Genomic DNA, 20,560 nt, shown 5'->3' on the forward strand with positions numbered 1-20,560 from the left:
AAAGCCTGCATGAATCAAGCTCGTAAAAAGCAGAGAGCTTTTTGATCTCCAGGAAAACTCTGCCTTTCATTAAACATGAATGAAGGGTCTGAGCCTTCTTGGTGTACAGTACTGGCAGTCCTCATTGAAGCCAACAATAAATCAGTGGGATTCAAAACAGAGCCCATAGAAGCCAATGCCTGGGTCTTTCTTTCTGTGTTTCCTTGTTAGGGGGAACCTTGTTTTCATGAGCATGCCAACAGAAAGTTCACTCCAACCAATTTGCAAGAGAAGGCAGAGCCGGTGCTTCCTCCCATGATCCCAAAATGCTCATGCTTTGAAAACCAGGTTCTGGGAAAAATGGCACATGCCCAAGTCCCTCCCAGCACCCAGATGCCAAGACAGACAGCAAGCCAGGGAGTCAGAGAGGCCTTTGCATGTTCCAGTCAATGTAGGATATAGAGAGGAGGGACATGAAAACAGTCACAATTCCTATCAGAAGAGTTTGAGAAAAGATTGGGGAAGTTGTCTTTGCAGCCAGCCTTGCTGTTTCACAGGCTCTTGGCAGGTGAGGATCGCTGAGGACAACAGACATGTCTATAGGTCAGGTATCAGACCAGCCCTGAGAGACAGAGATCTTCTAAAGTTTGTGAACGACCCTCTCTGCTCCCACATCCACAGGAGGGTACACGCTCCTAGCAGAGCTGGTGGGAAGGGACCTCTGGAGATTATCTGGTCCACCCCCCCTGCTCAAAGCACACATCTAATAGGGTTGTGAATATCTCTATGGATGGAAGTGCCACAGTCTCTGGGCAGCCTGTTCCATCACCCTCTAAGTAAATAAGTGTTTTCTTCTGTTTAAATGGAATTTTCCGCATTTTGGGTTTGTGCCTGTTGCTTCTTGTCCTGTCATGGGGTGCCAGATACTGTTTTCCACGATGGAGAAGAGTTCTCTGGCTTTAAATGGGAACACAGCATGGGACTTGGGGAGACTGGGAGGATGAAGTCTCGTCCAGCTGGAGCTACTCCATGACCAGACTGCCCATCCCAGAAGTGTGTGAGCCTTTGTAGACCTGCAAAAGTCTATGGCAGCACCCTTAAATCCTCTGGCTTTCTCCTTCCCGATAGAGATAGCAAATCTGTTCCTCTTCCCCTTTTTTGCATTTCGTTTTGTGGCCACTCTGGGATGACTTAAAATCTGAGAACATGGAAAGCAGCATGCAAAGGGGAGCTGCTGACCCCTGCTCTGAGCTGGTTAGGAAAATAGCCAATTTGACTGGCGTGGAGTGGTGAGTCCAAACTGAGTCTCAGCCTGAGATTTGTGATGTTGTGTCTGATAAAAGTACACCAGAGATGAAATTCAAAGTGCAGTGCTGATTTCAAAAGAGAGCTTGGAAGAGAAGCTCCCTGGACCTAAAGAGCTCGTGGTGGGAAGACCACTGTGTTATTCCCAACCAGCAAGCATCACAGCTGGCTTTGTGCCCTCTCCAGGCACATCCAGGGGGCTCAGGGATTCGGCCGGAGCTGATTTTACTATGCAAATAAAAAAAGATCTGCAGCCCATCCCTCTGCACCTCATAGCTCCTGGCTGGGCCTCGACTGGCAGAGGAATGCAGCTGTCCACAGGTGGGCCATGGAGTTATTTGGCCTCCCTGTGTTTCGCCCAGCATCTCCTCCCTCCTTGACCCCCTGCACACAAACATCCTGGGGAGGAGGTGACCCACCTCCCAGCAGCTCGACAAGTAAATCTGGGGGATTAATATGTGTTTTCAATTCAACCCCTTGTTTTGGATTTAGTCACAAGATGGTGGCAGGTTTCTTTGCTCCTTTCCCACCCTCTTCTTTCCTCCTGGAGGCTCTGCTTGCCCCATCTATCCATGCATGGCCAAGGAGACATTTCTTCTTCACCCCCCCTCCTCACAGCCCCTCCACCTTGCACCCCTCACTCCCAGGGACAAAGTGGGCATCACTGTGAGCCTCAGCCTGGAGGAATGTATGTGTCTGTAGAGGGTTAGTTTGCAGTAAAGAGTTTAATGCATCCAAGAGGCAATACTGGACAGAAATATCAGTCAAACTGGTAACATGGTTGTCAGGGGCTGGAAAAAGGCAGGTAGGAAAGTAATTAGCATTAGAGACTCAGAGATAAGGTTACATTCAAACAGTTTTGAAACTAAGGATGGAAATGCCCAACTAGGTGATGCAAGGACAATCTTCTGAATAGATCAGTTTGTACTAAAATCTAGCAGGGGAGTGTTTAAAATCTGTATTCAGACTTTTCAGGCAGAGTCAGTGTGTCCTTTCCATGGCCCAATGCCAGTGCTTAGAGCAGTCACCTGAACACCAGCACAGTCCTGTGGCTCTGGATATGTTAAGCAAAGCTTCCATCTCCTTTTCCTTCTGTAAATCCAACCCAATCCAGGGACACTTATCCAGAGATATTGACAATTAAATTTATGCTGCTCCATGAATTTCAGTGTGTTGCCATATTTTGTTTTGAAAATGCATGGAAGTATTGACGGGTGTTAGAGGGAGGCTGAACAGTTTGGCAGCTGGGCTGGGGGCAGCCAGAGCTCTCAGCAGATGGGAAGACGTAGGAGGTGGTTTTGCCTTTTTAAGTAAACATGTTGGTGTGGTACTAAAAGAGTTGCCAATTAAATCATTTCAGTGACAGCACTGCAAACTCTCTGAACTAGGTTTCACTGACACGGGCAGGAGCTCCTCACACCTCTGTGAAGCTGCTGCTTCAGTCAGTTTGCATACGCAGCCAGATATTGCTGCCTTGGTTAAATCCTTCCTGGAGCCAGAAGGGTTTTATCACAGCTGTAAGGAGCTTCAAACAATTTAATATGACAAAAGTGCTATGCAGAGCCCTTGGTTGAGAAATGTCATTAACAGCGATTCTGGGACCTTTGGATTTTCAAAGCTATTTTATTTTGGAGGTTTTGCTAGCCACATGCTGGAGTGGAGCCTTTGGTGTCTGGGTTTTGGAGGACGATATGAACACCTCTGTCATCTATCCACTGGTACTTGCTTTGTGCAGACATATGGCAGTGTTCCTCCAGCGTCTGCAGGACAAAGCCCCCTTCACACGCCAGTGTGCTGGGAGAATTTGTACTGTGTACACTGGACTCGCCCCAGGGGATGCCTCTGGGTTGCCTGGCTGACATTCAGTGGAGGTTTCTCATAGTACCACATTTTCAAAAGTTTGTTCACCTGGTCCTTATTTGTGATGTCCTGGAGAAGATTTTCCTCTCCTTCAGCCCCCTCTCCCTCCCTAGGCAAGCTGAAGCTGTGCAGTTTCATCTCTTGCCGCATGCTTTCGAAGAAGTGAAGGATGCATTTGTGAGCAAAGAGCCGGCTGTGCTCACAGCACGTTTCCTCAAAAATCTTTTGCTCGATGTCAATGTAGTTGCTCCAGTGACGTGCCTGCAGGAGGGTGGCCTGGTTGAAGCAAGGTCTGAGCCAGCAGGCAAGGAAAGCTGCTACAATAAGGATCAACAAAATGCTCCAGCCGAGTGCCTGGGTGATAAGAAATAAGCAGTGGAACAGGAGCAAGACAGGCACAAGGACAGGCACGAGCTCTTTGCCTGTATCACTGATCAGGGAATCTGTGTGGCTGGAGGGGAGATGTGGCATATCTTGACTCCCATCCTTGATCTGTCCCTGAAGTCCAACACCCCCAAACTGCACTCAGAGGGTCTGTGTAATCTCCACCCAGTGAATATAGGACATTTATCTATGCAACAGTAGTTCAGTAGGGTCACTGTTTGCAAAGTTAGCCTGGAGCAGCCAGGCATTTCCTTTGAGCACAGGAGCACCCCAGGGGAAGGGGACTTCAGTGCTCTCCTTTGGTGCTCACTTATCTGCAGTGACATCTTCATCTGCCACCTACACTGGCTCCAGGGCCCAGGAGTCCCAGCAGCAGGGTGAAGACAACCCAGACTACATGCAGCTCCTTTGGTAAGAAGGAAGGGCTTTTCAATGTACTCCTACTGGTCCTAATCCCTGACCTGGCACTCCTGTACCAAGAGCAGGTGCTGGCCAGGCCTCCCCTCCCCGTCGTGTCCTATTCTATTGTTCCCGAGCAAGCTACTTTCATGTGTCTCAGCTTGCACTGTCCTTAAAACTGCCGGTCCTATCTGCGAGGTTGGCAGTTAGAAAGGTCTTCTGACACTGGACAGGGCCTTAGGAGACACCTATATTCCTTACAACCTACTTTTTATTATCTGGGTTTAGAAGTTGCTGGTTCTTCTAGAAACAAAGTTCTTTTAATTAAACCATCATTTATTTCCTTCCTTTTCCTTACCTGAGTGACTCTGGAGATTATCACTGAGGGTGACAACATCTTGGGGCATAAAGAAGCAAAGAGCAGTCTTGCTCCCAGCCTGAGCATGGTGAAGCAATGACAAATCAAGGAAGAGTCAGAGCAGATGGCACGTGCCCCAGGCACCTCACTGACATGGGGGGGCTCTGCCAGCAGTGACCTACCTGGGACCAGCAGCGCAAGTACCTGGACACTGCCTTGCGGGACGTGTTGTTCCTCATGAGCTCATCGTCCTTGCAGGGCACCTTGGCCAGCAGCTGCTGCACCTGCACCAGGCTGGCGTTGGCAAAGCCCACAAACTTCTCGGGATCCACAGAGCTGCTGAAAGCGCAGATCAGGCACTTGCCATCCAGGAGGGTGACTATGATCCAGACGACAGGGGCAATCATGGCTCTCTGCATGATGGAGGAACACATGTACCTGGGGCATGAGAGAGAGAAGTGAGTGGGTAAATGCTGGGAGCTTTCTCCTTATCCACAGTCTTGCTGGATGCAGGCAGCCCTATGCCAAGCATCCCTCCCAGACCCAGGGAGCTGAGTCCCTGGACAGTCCCCAGCATTGCTCCAGCTAATGCCTCTTCTGCTCTGGGATCAAAAAAACCTCAGCTGAAGGCAGGGAAACCACAAGGCTATCAATAAAGAATGACCGTGATGGAAATGACACTCTTTCTGCACATTTAAGTGGAAATGCCTTGTCTTTTTGCACGAGTAAGCTCCAGGAGAAGCCGTGTGTGTGCACGACAGGACGGGAAGAAATGCAGTTTCCCAGGGTGGCAGCATAAATCCAGCCATTAGTGTGGAGGCATTCCTGCCCTTGTTTGCTGGGATGGGATGACACTCTACCTTCGTTTCTGCTGTTGGAAATGCATTTACCATGCCTCTGCCCCTCCAGGCCCATGGGGAAAAGTCCTGGGAGCTGGGCTTAGAAGGAAGTTAATTACCAGGAGGATCAAAGCTATGGAGGCGAGACAGCTAAGTGGGAAGTTAAAGGAGGGACACCGCTCCCAGTGCAAACCCCACCTGATGACAGCTAGGTCCTTCTTTCTGCACCCCTGCGGTCGCCTCCACTCCTCCAGCATCACCAGAGACTGTCTGTTGAGGATGAGTCCGCAGAGGAAGAGGGCAATGGGGGGTACAAACATGATCCCCAAGCCATATGCCATGTTGTACCAAGGCAGACAGGGACAGCTGAAGTCAAAGCAGGTATACATCTTTACGCTGGCCAGGGCTAACAGCCCACAGATCCCATTCATTACAGACTCTGAGTTGGACTGGAAGTACTGGAAGATCATCCGGAAACGGTCCATTGTGTTCTTTTGGCCAGGGGGGCTCCTCCTGGGAAAGCCCTGGGCTGCTCGGCACAGTCTGTCTCCCCTTGTCCCCGCTTCTGCTGCCACGGGGTGGGGGATGCAGCTCAGCCCAGAGTCGGCTGGGGCAGGAGGATGGAGATGGAAGAGAGCTGCTGTGTCAGGGGGAAAACCCCGTGCTGAGGCTTCCCCACTGGCACACAGCTTTCACAGGTCTGTCTCTCACCCAGTGCTGATCTTCTAGGGCAGTTGGTAGCTTTTCTAGCTGAGCAGATGGATACAGCCTCCGGCAGATGTTTTTTCCACCCCGTTTTTCATTTTCAGGGCTGTCCCACATGACAACCAGTGACAGCCTGTGGTAGTGCTCGGTCCCTCCCTCCAGAGATGCTAATTCTCAGTGGAGAGACATCAGTGGATGCCTGTGAGCTGCCCTGTCTGCGATTGAAGGCTGTTGAGCGATTCGTTGGCTGGGAGAAACAAGACGAGTCAAATGAGCTCATCTGTGTTACTGCTGTCACCCCATTTCTTTTTGGTGAAGAAGGTCCCCAGCCCTGAGCAGGGCAGGGGGGAGGCAGGGAGCACATGCCTGGCTCTGAGCACACCACATCACCATGAGCTCAGATTTCCCTATGAAAATAGGCTGAAAGGACAAACCCTTCAGTCAGGAGGCTGTGAGAATCGATAGCTTTCAAAGCCTGGAAAGGCACTATGGGGCAAAGGCTGCTCTTGGCTACACATCATACACATACTGTGACATTTGTACCATACCTACATCCATGTCCAAGGCCCTTGCACTGGGGCTCCTTCTTGCTCCCTGTCAGAGGGCATGGTGCAATCAGAGCAGCTGGCTCATTTGTCCCATGGGGCTGGGTTATCATCTTCTGTCCATTTAAAATATCCCAGAGGCAATTCCTCTTTTCCTCTCCAAAGTTTATTTTACAGATAAATACAGCTCATTGCCACAAGGAAGCTCAGTTTTTTTCTGACATATTCAACATAATTTTCCACTCCCCAGCTTTCATCTGAAAATATTTTCAGATTTCTTCTCAGCTTAGGTTTCCACATGCATTCAGGAAAGGGGAAAAAGAAAAGGTGTTACATTTACCTATTTTGTTAAAAAAGGGAGGAACCATCTCTACGGAAGTACACTTGCTGCCAGCACTGAGGTTCTGCCCACGCCAACTCCCATTGCAGGGCTGATTGCCTTGATGGGATCACGCCGAAAGGCAGCAGTGAGAGGGGTACCTGTAGTTGCTCGCGAGCACGTACAGTGGGTGTGCGACACATGCTGACTCACAGGGCCACAATGTCATCTCCTCCAATCTAAGCAACGACTCACACAATTACTTTAATGAAATACAATTGCACCAACCATGATATTTGTGTTCTCCTTTAACAGCAAGTGGAAATGACTGTTAAGGTTCATCCATCAGCAATAAAAAAACCCGTGGCTAATCAGCTGATGTTTCCATTTTGTCATTACAGGACATCAGGACCCCTCCATTTTGCTGTTACAGGGCATCAGAACCCCTGGCTGAACTCCACAGGTGATTTTTAGCCAGGGTGCAGCCTGTCTCTGTTCCCAACTGCTTTAATGCTCGTTGAGTTTCTCATTTAACAGCTTGCATTTTTGTGCTGACTCGGGTTCAGAAAGTGTTGTACACTCTCTGTAGAACAATTACTTTAGACAAATATTTTTGCCTTTCCAGCTCTCTTGGGCAAAAGCATAGTAAAGGCTAAATAGTTCCTCACAGCTCAGGAAAATAAGATGTAAAAAGAGTAGGAAGCATTCTCTGGATAGCACAAGCTACAAGGGAATTTTACTTCTCCCAAACGCAATCACCTGGCCTGGATGTTAGAGATCTGTAAGGATGCCTCAGGGTGATTACTGCACTCTGTTGTGATCTGTGATCTCACCAGTAACTCAGAGCTGAGACACAGAGTTGTTGAATCATAGAAGAAAGGGAATATTCCTTAATTTGCAGCAAAAGATGTCAGGATCTTCCTGGGGAGAGAGAGAAAGGACCCTTAAGGTCAGTAAATTGCTAGACATGGGCAAATGTTCAGAATTATTCTCAAAACTAAACACATTTGATTATTCAGTTCTTAGGGTGAAACAAAGAGGAAACAAGGACTAAAATCATCTATCTCCTCTGCTCCAGCAAGGGGACCTGCCCCATGTCTCCAGCAGTGTAGTCACCCTTCTGAGCCTGCTGCGAGGCTGCCTACGACTCTCCTGAGCTGCTGGATAGGGGCACCATCCTCAGCAGAAAGCAGCTGCTCCTTGGCAGCAAATCTCCAAAATCACGCTGGAAGCTGTTGTTCTTCAGCACATCTTTTGGACATTCATGTTGGACAAACCTTTGCTTTTGCCTCAGCACTGCAGAACATGGCAAGAGGGAGTGGGACACCCTTCCCCTCTCCTTTATGGGAGTAAAATACCAGCCATAGGCTTTTTGCCTCTGATGATGGACAGGGTTCTGGGTACAGATGCAGGAAACCCTCACCCTATAGGTGAGAGCCCTTTTGGTGCATCACAGTCATAAGTCCCTCCTGCTTTGCAGAAAAGGTTGATTTCATCATCATCATCATCAAAATTTGGTCATTTGGTCATTTAAAATAGGACAAATTCAGCAGAACAATATGGTCAGTTTTGTGCCTGAGCCTGCGATGCTGGAGCAGCACTGGTGCTGTGCATGCAGCATGCATGCCTTCAGGGTGTGTGTATATCCAGAGCAAGCCCTTAAACGTATATTTAGGTGGGGAGCAGAGAGCCAGCAGTGCAGGTCCACTGTGTCTGGGGCTGCACCCTCGGTCTGTGCCACCAGCTCCACCTCACCATTGTGTCGGTCCCCAAAGGACAGAGGCAGGAGGACTGTGGCTGTGCCAGTAATTCTGCTTGCTTCCTGGCCTCCCCTGAGCCCCAGCAATGAGTGAATGCTGGGGATATGTGTTGCTTTGTCACACTTTGGTTTCCCTTTTCTGTTCTGGGACTGGACCTTCATTTCCCAGGAAGGCCAGTGTTCAGGAGCAGACATTTCACCCATCCTGAAGCTTGCTCTGCTGGAAACAGGCCATTGCCACGAGCACTTGTCCCATCAGTGGGGAAGGGGCCTCAGGGCTCCGAAGGGAACACTCCTGGCCCATGTTGTGGGAGATGATGGGTTACCTCATTAGGAGCTGTTTGCAGTTGTTTATAACTTTGACAAATTATTTAATTATTCAGAGTGATTTTTTTCTGTCCTGAACATCTGCCTCAGGCAAAATATTTTTAGAAAACTGTTACATGGGTTGGTCAGCTGTTCCTGAGATGATGTAAGGGCAGAAAAAAAGAGTTATTTTCCCCTGTTAAAAAACAGGGGGTTGTGCAATTGATCTGCAAAGGCACAGCAACTCTGCCACCTGCCTCGAGGGCACAGCAGTGACTGTCCTGCTCCGAGTGGGTGCTACAGTCGGGGTTGTCCCCCCCAGCACGGCAGGAAGCTGAGTTATCAGCTGCCCCTTTTTGTGCCTATGTTGCCAGCTGTGGAGTTACCCTGGGAGAAACCTGGATGGAAAAATGACCCAGCACATTCCCGAACTGGAGGAGATGGCTATGAAATTAATTTAGCTCTGAATTCCTTCCTAGTTTCTTGGCTCATTAATTACTACACGAGGATGCCACCTCCACAGGGTGTTTGGTTAACATGAGCCCTGTATGGCCACAAGGAGCAGGTACCCAGCAATGTGTGTTCCTCACCTCAGTTCCCCTTTACAGGGGTAAGTGTGGATCCACATGGAGCCCCACATCGGTGTTGGGAGGATGAGTAAGTCACTGGTGAAATGCTGCATCCCTGAGGCATGAGAGCAACTATGTTCTCCCAGGTCACCGCAGGAGGACTGTGGTCCAGTCTCTGTTTTCAGCACCTCTCAGCCAGTAAATTGGAAAACCCCTTCCACCTGTCTGTGTTTATTCAGAGGACAAGAGTTAATGTTTTTTCAAGGTTTAGAAAAAATATGTCTTCTTGTATTTAAGTGAAGGCCATTAACACCATAAATCACCTTTACCAGCAACAGTGCCTGCAGATGAACATCTTGTTCCTCTGTAGTTCAGGTGGGCCTGTTGCCAGTCCTTGGGCACACAGGTAGACACCCCTGAGAGCCTGCCTGTACTTGACCAGCAGGTTGCAACTGAGCTTTATTTTCTATTACCTTTTTCAGACAGTTTGGTGACCAGTCTCCCACTGGTATCTGAGGACAGTGGAGCAGCATCATCACCTTCTTTCTTTGCAAAGCTGGCAGAGGATTTTACTCCTTGCTGCCTAAAAATCTTTCAGCATCTTCAATTTATCATAGCAGAAGTCACCTTCCATTTCAACTGCCCATGAAGAAGAACATAGGCGGTATTTCCTCCCTCCAAACACTACACGAACTCCTGATGGTCACTGGCAGCAGAGACAAATTAAAGCACTGTTGGCTCTGTGGGGCAGGGACCACCTGAATCTGAGTATTTTTTCACAGTTGAGTACACTGCCCAGCCTAAGCAAATAGTGAGTAATGACCATTAAATGATTAATGAGATGCTAGCAAAAATAATGGCAGCATTGTGAAATGTAGTTTGTCTTCACTAATAATGTTCTCTGGAGATTAGATACTCCTGTGTTCTGCCTTGTAACTTCATTAAAGCACCAATATGCAGCTGACTGCCAGTGAGGAAATATATGGCTTAGTTACGTGTTGTTGTTCCTAAGAGCTCGTTATATATTGCTCTTCTGGGTGTTAGCACTTAGGTTTTTGGCTTATGTGGAAGCCCTGTTTCCTGATCTCTGCATTATCCCAACCTTGACCTAATTCACACCATTTCTGACTGAGAGAGCTTTTTGCAAGGCCATTTATCTGCTTGTATTGGAGCTGATGCTGTGGTGAGATCATTTGAAATGGAGTCTCTTCTCATCTTGAGAGTGAATTAGAGAATAAGGTGGAGAATTAGGGAATCAGGCTGATCTCTTAATATCCTGGCTCAGTGATTTTCAGACTCTTTCTGATTTGCTAACACTCACATATCTTCCAACAGGGGTGAGGGCCTCAGATAGCAGATTTAAGGCTGGTGACATTTAACTAGCTTTTCTTGTTATTTTTCTCAGACTCTTAAAATTAAGCTCCAGCCTGGGGAGTCCACAGTTTACAGGCTGAAAACCACTGATAACAAACTCCTCTTAAGAGATCGGTTTGTCTTTACTTTGCAGAGATGTCAAAAGAAACTATTTAGGTGTTTAAAAGGAAATGGGGGTTGGGTGGGTGATGAAACACATCTCAGTGCCATGACCCTGAGCCTCTGCAGCTGATGGGGTTTGGGGCTGACACAGTCCTTGTCTGGTGTGACTACTCCAGGAAGCAGACCAAGTCCTTCAATAGCTGGATTTATGGCTTTTAAGCCAAAATATCTGTCTGCACTGTGTTGTTAATTCACCAAAGATGCTCAGGTGAGTTACAGTCAAAAGCTGATTCTGCCACCTAGTTTTTGCCACTGTCCAGAGATGCTCTTTGTTAGCAGGTGTATGAGCACTCGACTTGCAGATATTGGCTGCCAGTGCTCAAAGGCCACGCACAGGTTGGGTTACTGTCAGTCTTCTCCTGGCTGTTATGTTGACAGTAAGAAAATAAAATCTTGTTTGATATAACCATAGGGAATATGGCTTTATAAAATAACCTCCTGATTATGTTTCCATTTCTCATTATGAGTTGCTCCACATTGACAGTCAAGAACACATGTAATATACAAAGTCAACTTTCTGTTGACTCTTACCAGTGACTCAGGCAGTAACCATTTGGGGTACTAGATAAGGACTCTGGAATTTTAAAGATGTAATCCACAGCACAGATTTCTGAAAACACTCCTGTGGCTACAGATATGTTGTTGTAACATGAACCTACCTGCACTGACTGTGATTGTGATTGAATTTAGTAATTCTGGGATGCACAAACAATGATGTATGAGTTCCCTAGAGACAAACTGATTAATGTCACAGATCTTTTGTAAAGAGTGAATCCTATATTTCTGTAATTTACATGTCAGGAATGGAAGAAGTTTGTAAAGGCAGAAAGAGAAATTTATTAGCAAATTTCACAATCCCCCCCCCCCCTTTTTTTTTTTTTTTTTTAACTTGAGGCCTTAAGCAAAACTGACTGTGTTTTTGAGTCAGGAATAGAGTTACAAAGAAGTATCCCAGTGTCATTGCTGTACGTTCCCATGCAGTAGAGCAGGACTTTAAAAATGGGGAGTGAGAGCTGTTTGCACCCAGAGGGACTAGAGCTGTGGGGAGGGAAGAGAGGGGAGCAAAGCCTCTAAATGCCTTGGAAACACCTTTTCTTGGTGCAACACAAAGTGATGCACCAGTCTTATATAGCACATTTAAAAAGAGCGAGCTTGCATCCGTGTGCTGAACTTGCAGAGGGACCCATCACCACGGAGCGGTGCTGCGGCTCCTGCCAGCTCGCAGCCGCTTCTCCCCGCACTGCCGCACGCTGGAGGGGCTGTCTGTCCGTCCCTTCGTCCGGCTTCCCGTCGTACTCAGAGGCAAGAAGCAGATTTTCCAGGAATGCTGAGCATCCCTGGAAGTGTCGCCAGGCAGATGAGCACTGCCGGCCCTGCTGTGGCGTTGATCAGTGATACAGCTGTCAGAACTTCTGCGGCATCCATGTGATGCTGGAAGGTGAAGCACAAGCGCATTGTCATTTGGGATGCTTGGGCTCATCTCATTTTATGTATCTCAACTACAGATCTTTATTAAGTTTTAAGAGACATCAGCCCTTTTCTGGGCTAAAAGTGTGATAGAGCAATGTTAACTCTTTGTTATACACTGCAAATAAACTGGAGAGGTTGTACTGGTAACTGAGAGTGAAGCAATCCCACTGGCAGGGCTGGGTGGTCGTAAGGGTCTGCTCCTCTGTGCTGTAAACCATGAAACAGTTCCCAAGAAAAGTGAGGTGTGCATCAAGACACCATAACCAAACCACTACAGGTGTTTTCTTGTTACAAGAAAACGCAATCTCTCTCCACAGGGCTTAAAATTAATCTTGTCTCCACGTTCCTTGGTGCTGTGAGGTGGGAGATTTATTCTTCCAGTGCCTGGTGTAGTTATTTGCTCTTGTATACAGTGATGGTTAAAAACCCCTACCTCTGTGAGAGGAGAATGTGCATTCAGCGAGGCACGCTGTCTGCTTTGCAAAGGTGTAAGCCATCACACACAGCAGTATTTAATCTGGTCAGGGTTTGAGTTTGTCTCAGATTTCTTTCAGGCACCAGTGCTGACTCCAAACTTGCCTCAGAGTGAGTCACAGACAGAAAACTCAGCTCATTGTGGCATTTCTCTGCAGTGAAGAAAAAAAACCCAAACCCAAACAGCGGCCATTTCTCATCAGAAGCTTTCAGTCACATCCTTTGACAGCCCCCTTTGCCAACCACCCTGGCCCCCGGCAGCACAGTCACAGGGGTGAAGCTTCAGCTGCTCCTTATCTGAGCAGACACGACCCCGCACGGGCAGCAGCTGCAGCTGCTGTCACCAGGGATGGAGCCCGTGTGGGAAGGACTGAGTGGCTCTGACATCTCTCTACCCCTTGCTGCTGCTGCTTTTCTAAAAGCTTTTTCTTCCAGATAAAAATCTATCTTGTTTTGTGGACTCATCTGGTTCAGAGTAGCTCAGCTGGAGTACAGATATCTTTTTAGGTGTCTCGTTCAAGAGTAGCAATGACAGGACTGCTTAGAAGCTGTGAAGAGGACATCTTAATCATCCAGGCACATATCAAAACTTTCTCTCCTAACTTCTCCTTACCTGCTGTGATAAAGGAGCTTTTTCCAAACATCTGGGGCTCAGACAACAGCTTAAATACGGAAGTTGTGAGAGCTTGTTACCCAGCATATGCACATACACACATTGGTTCCTCTGCTGAGTAATAGGTGGCCTCTGATCCTAAGTAAAATCCATGTTCTCATATGAAAATACCATTTCATTCTCACATTGATGCCGGGGCCACCTGACCTAAAACACATATCCCTGAAGCATTTAAAACTCAGTGCTTCACAGTAGCTGCAATTCATCTTTCAGCAAAATGAGAGTCCTGTTTCACAAGGTTGTCCTGATTACATTGTTAATCTTCTTCTCTATGTATATTTATGATATTTATATGGTGTTCGGTGTTTCCAGAATGCTGTGAGCACAAATGTGGTTATCTAGCTATGGCAATTCTGTCTTTCTCCCAGGAAAATACCAGCCTGCCTTAACCTTCTCAGGGGAGTCTCTTCCTTCCACCAGCATCAGATATTCTCTGTGATGACAAGGGACTTGTGAATGATCCCTGTGGCAGATTTCATCTATGCTTGGCCATGATAAATGGGAAACCAACAAATCCTTGGAATCTCAGGATGTTCAGACTCGAAGGTACAGTTTTTCTTTCACTGCCCAACTCTTATTTCTTCTGGCTCACACATTCTGATTTTGGAGCTTGTCTTTCAGCTTAAAAGCCTCAGAGCTTGAGCTCTAGCACCTTACCAGAGGGAAGATGGGAGGATAGAGGTGGTGCAGGTTGTGGGTTTACTGCTGCATTGCTGACCTCTGACATGTTCCTGCTCACTGTCCCTGGGTACATAATCATGAGTAGTAATTAATTCATGTCTTTAGAAGAGGCAGTCCCAAGAAAGCAATAAACTTCATCAAAAGCAGCAGGTCAACTTATAGAAACTGTGTGGTAAAACCACCAAACATCCCAGTCCCCCCACAAACTCTTGTAGACAGTTAAGGACAAAAACATGCCATCATCAGAGACTGATGGTTCTTCACAAAACAGACTTTTCTCTCATAGTCCTGGTCCTCAGTGCAGAGCACAAAATACCTTTGAAAGACAAGATTATGGACTGCAATTTATAACTTTACTTAATACTAACAATCGTAGACTCAGCAGAAACAGTATTTTAAGGCATATTGCAATTTTCCATATTCTCTGTCCCAAGCTAAATCCTTGTGGTCCTACAGGCAGTAATTACCTGCTGTGCCTTGTGTTCTGCAGAGGATAATCATCTTCTCACTTTGCCTTTGGTAACATCCTGTCTCTGTTTAACCACCCCTGCCTTTCTGAAGCAAATAGCTAGAATCACATCGTGTGGGTTGATAAGCAAATGGCTAGAATCACATCCTGTGGTGTCATAATAGCCACCCCTCTGCTCCTTTAGGTTTTATCTGCAGTAACAGGGCTTTGGGTATGGGCCTTTTCCAAGATTAATTTACAACAGCACATTAAATGCTGCATCAATCCCTGTCCCTTCATCAAGACCTTTCATAGGCAGACCCTCATGTGCCCCCTGCCTCTTTCCCTCCCTTCTCTATAATGGGCACATGTCCCTTTGAGCCATTTCTTGTCTTTAAACCTCATTAAATTTTCCCTTTCCTTTAGCTGATGGCAGTCCACCTCTGCAAAATACCATGCTGTAGTGACTCTGAGGGGCACTACTGAAAATATTTGAATTTCATGTCAGAAACAATGATGGAGTGACAGTGTAGGTGAGTGAGAAGGGTCAGGACAACTGATCCCTCCTCGGCTTAGTCTCAGACAGGGTCCTCAGCAGTTAATAGCTGAGCAGGTTTCTTACAGCTAATTTCCCAACCATGAAGCATCACCTTCAGCTCAGCTCAGTGCCTCTGCATAATTTTTGGTATTCACCTCCACTTTCCTGGCCCTCTTCTTTTCATCTGGCCTCCCTGGATTCATTGCCAAGAACCACCCTCGCTCTTTAGGAGTAAATCATGTCTGTGTGATTGAAGCTGATTTTGGGGGGAACCAAGACAGCACACAGTGGCCACAAAACAACCACAAACTGGCTTCACTGCTGCTGGTTACAAGCAGTGCCCAGAGCTGATCTAACTTCGATGTTTGCTGGCTTCCAGCCATGGCTTTCTGACCTGACCAGTGGAGCAGAACAATTAAGCCATATAAGTGCAAGGCAGGGATTATATTTTAGGTTATTTCAGATTATCAAATTCTCAATCTCTGTATCTGGCATAATAATTGTTTTACTGCCTGCGTCCTCTTTTAGTTAGAAGTGCGTGCTGGAAGCGGACAGAAGCATTGCAAACACAGCTCTTGCTATTGAATTCCTTCCCAAAATGAGGCTAGATTCCATCCTAAAGGGTTTTAACTACTGCAAAGATGGAGAGGGTGAAGATAAGAACTTTAAGAATTATATAAAAGCAAAAACCCTGCCTTGGCAATTGGCCTTAACTACTAGTAAGGCTGTAACTAGGACCTTGACCTGTTCAATTTGTGGAAAAGAAGGTTGAATGGTGGAACCACAGTTCATAAATATCTACTTTGCCTGTTGGATCAAACAGAAAAACGAGCTCCACTGACATGGAACTTGCAGCTCAGCAAATTCAGACTGGAAGGGAGTTGCAAGTTTTTAACAGACAGCCATTTAAACTCTGCAAAAATTAGCCTAATAATTTAGTAGCTTCAATTTTAAAATTAAAGGAGAATTTGTTTTCTAAATGCCTCAGAGACACTGAAAATCTCATCATTAATTCACAGGCAGAGAAGCAAAATTTCCTTTTGAATCCAGTAGGTGTAACTCATGCAGAAGCTTTTAGAAGAGATAATAATGTCAGGAATATGTTCGTCAGTAAATGAGAGCTGAAAATCTGTATCTGTTTGTGAAGTGAGTAATGATGGGTGATGCTAGTTACTAGGCTCTAATGCTGCCTGCAGGATTTTAGTGACAGCATGAACAATATGAGTGGTGCAGTTCGAAATGGAGTATATATTCATACGGGAAGGGAGTGTTTAGTCCTTATGTTCACATTTATCAGAGCCCAGTGACAGTATCTGATTTCATATTGTGATCTGTTGTGCAGACTGGGAATTTTGAGAAAAGAACAGATCTGTCAGCAAGATTATTCAAATAAGCCCTGTCGGGGACTTGTGCTCTCCTCTGTTCCTCCCTGGTTTAGTTTATGCATTTCAAGATTACTGTTTTGAAATGCATGCTAGCTGTTCCTGCCTGTCAAGCCAAAATTAAGGCTGATATTTGTCTGTGGGGTTAGTCCTCACTGCTGGGACAGGACTTTACCCTTGGAAAAAGAAATATTTGCACCTGTTTTGCTGAATTCAGCAGTGCCTGATATTCTCCTGGTGAGAAGTGCTTCCCATCATGAATGCACTACAAATCGTCTTTGAGAATTGATGGGGCTTTATGATACTAAACTTGACATTTTGAGTTTCTGGCTGGGTCCCACCATCTAAGTCAAGGAGCAGAGAAGAGAAACAGTGACTTCAAATGCTGCCAACAAGCTGCACATCCAGTGCCACCAGCAAGGCTCTGTAGACTGGGAAGAGAAAGTCATTGTTGCAGTTTCCAGGTTATCTTTTTGAGATTCAGCCAACTTCAATGCAATCTGCTTGGGACTCCTCACAGAGGCCAGGAGGGAACTAATGAGCAGCCTGGTCAGCCTGCCTGGGGACCTCTGAAGGGTGTTCAGCTTCAGGAACTACACAGGGGCTGACCAATTTGGATGGGAGCTTGTCAGGAGGACAAGTACTGGATATGTCCTGTTTCTAAGATCAGTCTAAGGGTGAGTCTGATGTGGGAGGACCATCTTTCTTGGCTGGCTGTTTGGTACTGCTTTTGTCATGCTGCATGGTGGTGTTGGGGGGCTGTTTGCTGTCCAAGAGGTCTGCAGACTGGGGAAGAATGGGAAGTCAAAATCCAGACTTTTCTTATTTTATTTAAGTTTATTTAGAGTTTGTAAACTTTGGAGACTGTGAAGCTGCACTGCTGCCCTGGAACTAGATGGTAAAAGGTTAAGGGGGTCTGGATGGGAATAGGATCAGGTCGGGCCATCACCATGCTAGCAGTGGAGCCAGGGGCTGTCAGAAGCCCTTCCATTGATGAATGTGTTGAGAGGGAAAAGGAGCTGGACCAAAAAGATGTTAAAATATCACCAGTCCTCATGTGCAATATGGTTGGGAAACACTACCATAAAATAACTCCACCTGTAGGCAAAACAACATGTAGGATCAAGACATACTTGATACTTCGACAGCTGACTATTGAGAGGCATAGCAAAGCTGTTGGGTGCCTTCCCTTTGGTAATATAAACCACCATTTTAGGCATTGAGGATGTCAAGAACATTTAGAGGTACAGGCAAACAACCTTTAACACACTTCCCCTTTCTCTAACCAACCACGTTTAGTAAAAGTTTTTTTTTTCCCAATATTTCCTGAGGAGGCTGACTTCTCAGCATGATGTAAAGTTGGCTTGTGATGACCCAGTTAGAAATCTGGGCAACTCCACTGTTAATTTGGGCAGTAAATTTAATTAAAAGCAAATATTTGGATGCAGAAATAAGATATGAGGTTGGCACTGGCATCTGTCATCAAAGTCTTGATTTGTCTCTGCTTTAACAGAAACGCATTTAGATCTGCAAAAGAATGTAGGCAAATGTCCCTCAAACTCTGTGTTCTGCCACCTCAGTAGAAATATCCACCATCTTGACCAAGATGTGAAAGTGAGACTGAAAGGAAGGTCAATTGTCCAAGAAAATGTTTCAAGGGAGAAATAACCCAAAAGTAAAGTGAATGGGAGAAAAAAAACCTGCAATACTGGTAAATCTATGGAGTTGGCAAATTCACCATAATGTGCCAGGGAGGAATCTCTGGCTCATATTGCTGGAAGAAGAAGTTCAGCCTGGCTGACAGACAGCGAAACTCCAAAGGGAAGAACAAAGGCTTGATTATTAGCTGTGCTAAATTCCTCTTAGATTTCTCTCATAGATCAAAGCACCCTTTAAAGAGGGAGGAGCTGATTCCCCTGGAAATATCCTCTGCTCAGTACTGGCCTTTCATGTAAGTCCCAGCTCAGTAATAAGATCTGGGCCTCTGGGATATGGCACAAATATGCCACTTGAAGCTTTCTGCTGTGGAAGGAAGCAGCCTTGGGGTTGCTCTAACATACACTTGGGGTTCAGCAGGCTCTGCCAAGTTTCCCAGTGTGAGAAGCACAATAGGCTTGAACCAAAAGGGACTTAAACCCTCCCCACCTAAGTATTGCATATTTGCATGCCAGATATTTGCATGCCAGAGCTCAAAAAAATATAAACACTGTGTGTGGGAGAAATTAATATTTTCTAATCACCCAATTTTTCTCCCCTGTTAATAACTGTCTTCATATAACTGACTTTGAGCATAGTTCATAACAAATACATAAGCAACACTTTGAAAAATGGCTGCTAAAAAAATGTGAAGATTTCTCCAGCTTCTGCTTGTCAGTGCAGGGATCAGGCCCTTGCTATGACCTCTGTCCTATAAGCAGGCTGACTTCATTCATTACAATGAAACTTCCCAAATGAATCAATTGTCCAAAGGAAGTGATTCTCTTTTTCTTGCTCTTTCATATAGTGCAGTTATTGGATTTTTATGTATTTCACACAAGCAGCTTCAGAGAGAATATAGCAACCAAGTGGAAGAAATGGAAAGTCAAAAGGTGATAATATAAAGGCATGTCTACAGCTGGATCTGGTTCTGGAAAACCTGTGAGAGGACAGGATTCCTTCATCTGTCAGATGAAAACACTACATGATGCCGGGCTTGGAAGTTCAAGTTAGCAAGCTTACAGTGGGACAGTATGCACACAATTTTAACTGTGAGGTCAACTGTTGTTGCTGTAACTTCTCTTGAGTATGAGATCTCTGTTATTGCACAGTGTTTTCAAGTCAGGGTGCATATCTTCCTGAAAATGCTGCTATGGGTGAGCCCCACAGTGCTCCTGCGGTGGCAGGAATTGTGGGGTGGAATTTCGTATCCTCTGTGGAACCAGAGCGAGACGCTACTGGGATGCTGGATATCGTGTTGAGTGGTGGTCTCTGCACAGCTACACTGACTGCTGGGGAAGGCTTCCAGGGCACTGCAGCAGAGACTGTATTTGTTAATTTTTAAGACAGAGAAATGAAAATGGCTTTACTTACTTTTATGGAAAGTGTCTTCTAAACAGGAAGGGCAACATGAAAGAGCTGCCCTCCATAAAGCTGGTTCATGGAAAATTTAATAAGTGGTTGATACAACGCAAGAGATCTCAACCTAGCAGTTGCAGAGCATGAGAGGGAGGAATGTAGGAGGACTGGAGGAATAAGAAACCCTATGAAAAGTCCATGCAGTCTCTCTGTGCCTTTCTCTGTCTTCTTAAAATTTTCCCTTTCTGGCAGATGTGAAATAAAACATTGACTTTGAACTTTGAACATGGGAACGAGAGTCAACCAGGGCTAGGACAGGGTTTGCCAGAGCTTGTGGGGCAAGAAAGAATATGAATGGCATAGTGTGGGGTGCAGGGTTGGAAGTAGGCAAGAGGTTCAGGGTATATGAGTGGACTGGATGGAGTCTGTATGTAAGCATGGGCTAATTTCTACAGAAAAGGAGAAGGGGGCACAATGACAGACTAATGGATGCTGGCAGTCAGGGTTAACTAAAGACAGAAGTCAACCCTGTTGTCCTGCAAGATGGAGCTGGAGCTCTGAAAAGCTTAGTAAAGCAAGTCTAGTAGCTGGATGCCATCAGGAAGAGGAATCTGCTGGGCTGCACAAGCATCAATCCAGGAGAATGATTTTTCCAGCAGCCTCCAGGATGGATTCTGTGTATATGTGAGGCACCAAAGTGTCATGTAAGCACTACTGTTGTTCTGCCTTGAGGGTCAGGCAGCAGCTTCTGCTCTCATGCAGATCTTGTGTTGATGAATGAGAGAACTGCTAATATACAGGTCAGAAAATAAACAGAATTAATCTGAAGTATCAAGCTGGCTGTACAAAACATGTTTTCCCAGTCTGCACACTGTAGAGCCAGTGTGTTAAGAAACATGGTCACTTCTTTCCTATCCCACTCAAAGAAAACAAATATCTACATTTCTTACAAAAGAGATGACCTAAGATTTAGCTTT

At 46.1% G+C, this 20,560-nt stretch overlaps 1 protein-coding gene across 1 annotated transcript; it reads right to left on the reverse strand.

Moving 5' to 3' along the window:
* Positions 1 to 1,554: 1,554 nt before the first annotated feature.
* CALHM3 (calcium homeostasis modulator 3) lies at positions 1,555 to 5,609 on the reverse strand. The gene is made up of 6 exons (XM_074831646.1): positions 5,323 to 5,609; positions 4,468 to 4,723; positions 3,136 to 3,498; positions 2,933 to 3,044; positions 1,926 to 2,075; positions 1,555 to 1,727 (listed from the first exon to the last, which is right to left on the reverse strand). Exons 1-6 carry the CDS (start codon positions 5,607 to 5,609, stop codon positions 1,555 to 1,557), a joined length of 1,341 nt encoding a protein of 446 aa, XP_074687747.1.
* Between the last annotated feature and the right edge of the window lie 14,951 nt (positions 5,610 to 20,560).

This window comes from Strix aluco, chromosome 7 (genome assembly GCF_031877795.1).
Source record: "Strix aluco isolate bStrAlu1 chromosome 7, bStrAlu1.hap1, whole genome shotgun sequence".
In the NCBI taxonomy this organism is placed as follows: Eukaryota; Metazoa; Chordata; class Aves; order Strigiformes; family Strigidae; genus Strix; species Strix aluco.